Source organism: Microcaecilia unicolor, chromosome 9 (genome assembly GCF_901765095.1).
Source record: "Microcaecilia unicolor chromosome 9, aMicUni1.1, whole genome shotgun sequence".
In the NCBI taxonomy this organism is placed as follows: Eukaryota; Metazoa; Chordata; class Amphibia; order Gymnophiona; family Siphonopidae; genus Microcaecilia; species Microcaecilia unicolor.
Window position 1 is genome coordinate 54,650,553 of NC_044039.1, and position 2,184 is coordinate 54,652,736.

The following is a 2,184-nucleotide window of genomic DNA, read 5'->3' on the forward strand; positions in this document are numbered from 1 at the left end:
CCCAGATAATAGGACCTGATCATTTGATTTCTGATCAGGTGATGTTAGCTACTACTAAGGAGACAGTCACCATCACCCTTGATGTGTGTGCTTACACCAGATGTGGAGATCTATCTTATCAGAGATATTATTTTGCATTTAACATTTACATGTGTCCTTTCTCCACATGTGGAAGTTGGTCAATGGTATGGTGGTATGCAGGTTACTGGATCCCATCTCACCAAGATCCTCTTGTAAAAAGTATCTCAATTATGAAACCACAGGGTAACCCTAATTGTCAACTGGGTAAATGCAATCCTGTTGCCATCACATTCAGAGGTGTAACATCAGCCACCTACAGAGCCTATTCACTTGGTATAGATGCTACAGGAAGGGATCCTATTGCCACCTTCAGCATAGTTGCTCCTCCCAAAACTGAGAAGGGCAACCCCCTGATGCCAGCTAAGGCCCCAGAAATTAAAATTCCTTATGAAGTCCACCGAATTACTAATGCCAAAGATTTGGTTAGGATAGAGACTGGATATGGTGAGACAAACCTTTGGCTCGAATGGGCCCATTATACCACTAACAGTTTGAATGTATCCGTTATTTCTGCGCTGAAGCTCGTGCAGAACCTATAGTGGTTCCATTCCCGTTAGATTCAACCAATCATCCAGACGGATTTAAGTGTATGTTGTGGCTGTTTCAGGGAACCAAACCCACCGAAAAGGCTTGTCAAGAACTAGATAAGCAATACCCTGAAATGCCTCTTCGAATGGGAATCCCACCTGCATTCAGAAAACCAGACCCTGAGATGGTGTTCCCAACCTGTATAACCAGGAACCCAAAGTGTAATCCAAAGTTAGTAGGTAATCTAACTTCCTGCAATGTTACACTAGAAAACAGTTTTGATCTAGTGAACTTCACCAGCTTCATTCATCCCAGAGCTGATGTATGGTGGTATTGTGGGTCTAACGCCATTTATCATACTTTGAGCCTAAAGTGGAAGGGGAAGTGTGCCCTAGTTAAACTAGTAATCCCTCATACAATTGCTTCTTTGCGCCCTCCTGATGATACACGTAGAACAAAAAAAAGTACATTACCTTCTGGATCCTTTGATGATCGTGTGTACATTGATGCAATTGGTGTTCCAAGAGGGGTCCCTGATGAGTTTAAAGCCAGGAACCAGATAGTGGCTGGATTTGAGTCTGTTTTCTTTTGGTGGGCTACCATCAATAAGAATGTAGACTGGATTAATTACATATATTACAACCAGCAGAGATTTGTCAATTACAAGGAATAGCAGCCCAATTAGATGCCACTAGCAGAATGACGCTTGAAAACAGGATGGCGCTTGACCAGAATTTGGCGGCAGACGGAGGAGTGTATAAAAAGATTGGTACCCAGTGTTGTACCTTTATCCCCAACAATACTGCACCAGATGGATCGATTACCAGAGCTTTAGAAGGCCTCAGTTCACTTTCTGAGGAACTCGCAATCAACTCTGGGGTTGATACATCTTGGACAGGTTGGTTGGATAAAGCTTTTGGTAAATGGAAGACATTCATCATCTCAGCAGCTACCACCGTTATAGTGGTGATAGCAATTTTTGTGCTTATAGGATGCTGTATAATCCTGTGTGTCAGAAACTTAGTAGAACGCTTAATTGAAACTGCTATTCACAAGAAAGAACCTACAGGACAATATGTCTTGTATGAGAATCTCATACTTAACCCTGCTGGGACAGATACCTCAGATTATCTCCCAATGGATAGGTCAAACTGCTATGCAGCAGATGCAGTAGAAAGACCTGTATCTATTTAGTAGGGCACATGGGATTGCTGAGTATTAAGAGGTACTAACCGATATGTAACCAATATATATCTGCGGAAATATATATTTTTAATCAGCTAGTGATAGAGTAATTTTAACAACATAGCAATTGTAGTAAACATATATTTTATGTAATCATGCATTATCATATGTAATCCTGCTTGTAGATTTTTAGTGATAGTTTAATATAATTCACAGATGGTCATGTTGGCATAATTAACCGCAGATTTGAAAAAGTTTCAAGAGGGGTTTCATCCAGGCTTAGAAACAGGCCAAGGGGTTGTGTAAAGGGAACCCCATATTCCCCACATTTGGGAATATGGTAATACCTATACATGTACTTCTGGTTTTTCCATACACTCTGCATGGTAC

At 41.0% G+C, this 2,184-nt stretch overlaps 1 protein-coding gene across 1 annotated transcript; it reads left to right on the plus strand.

Annotated features, from left to right (window-relative positions):
• The first annotated feature begins 251 nt into the window (after positions 1-251).
• LOC115477055 lies at positions 252-1,803 on the plus strand. The gene is given in 3 exon segments (XM_030213669.1): positions 252-503; positions 572-1,271; positions 1,274-1,803. Coding segments are annotated over 3 exon segments (1,482 nt in total).
• Positions 1,804-2,184: the final 381 nt, after the last annotated feature.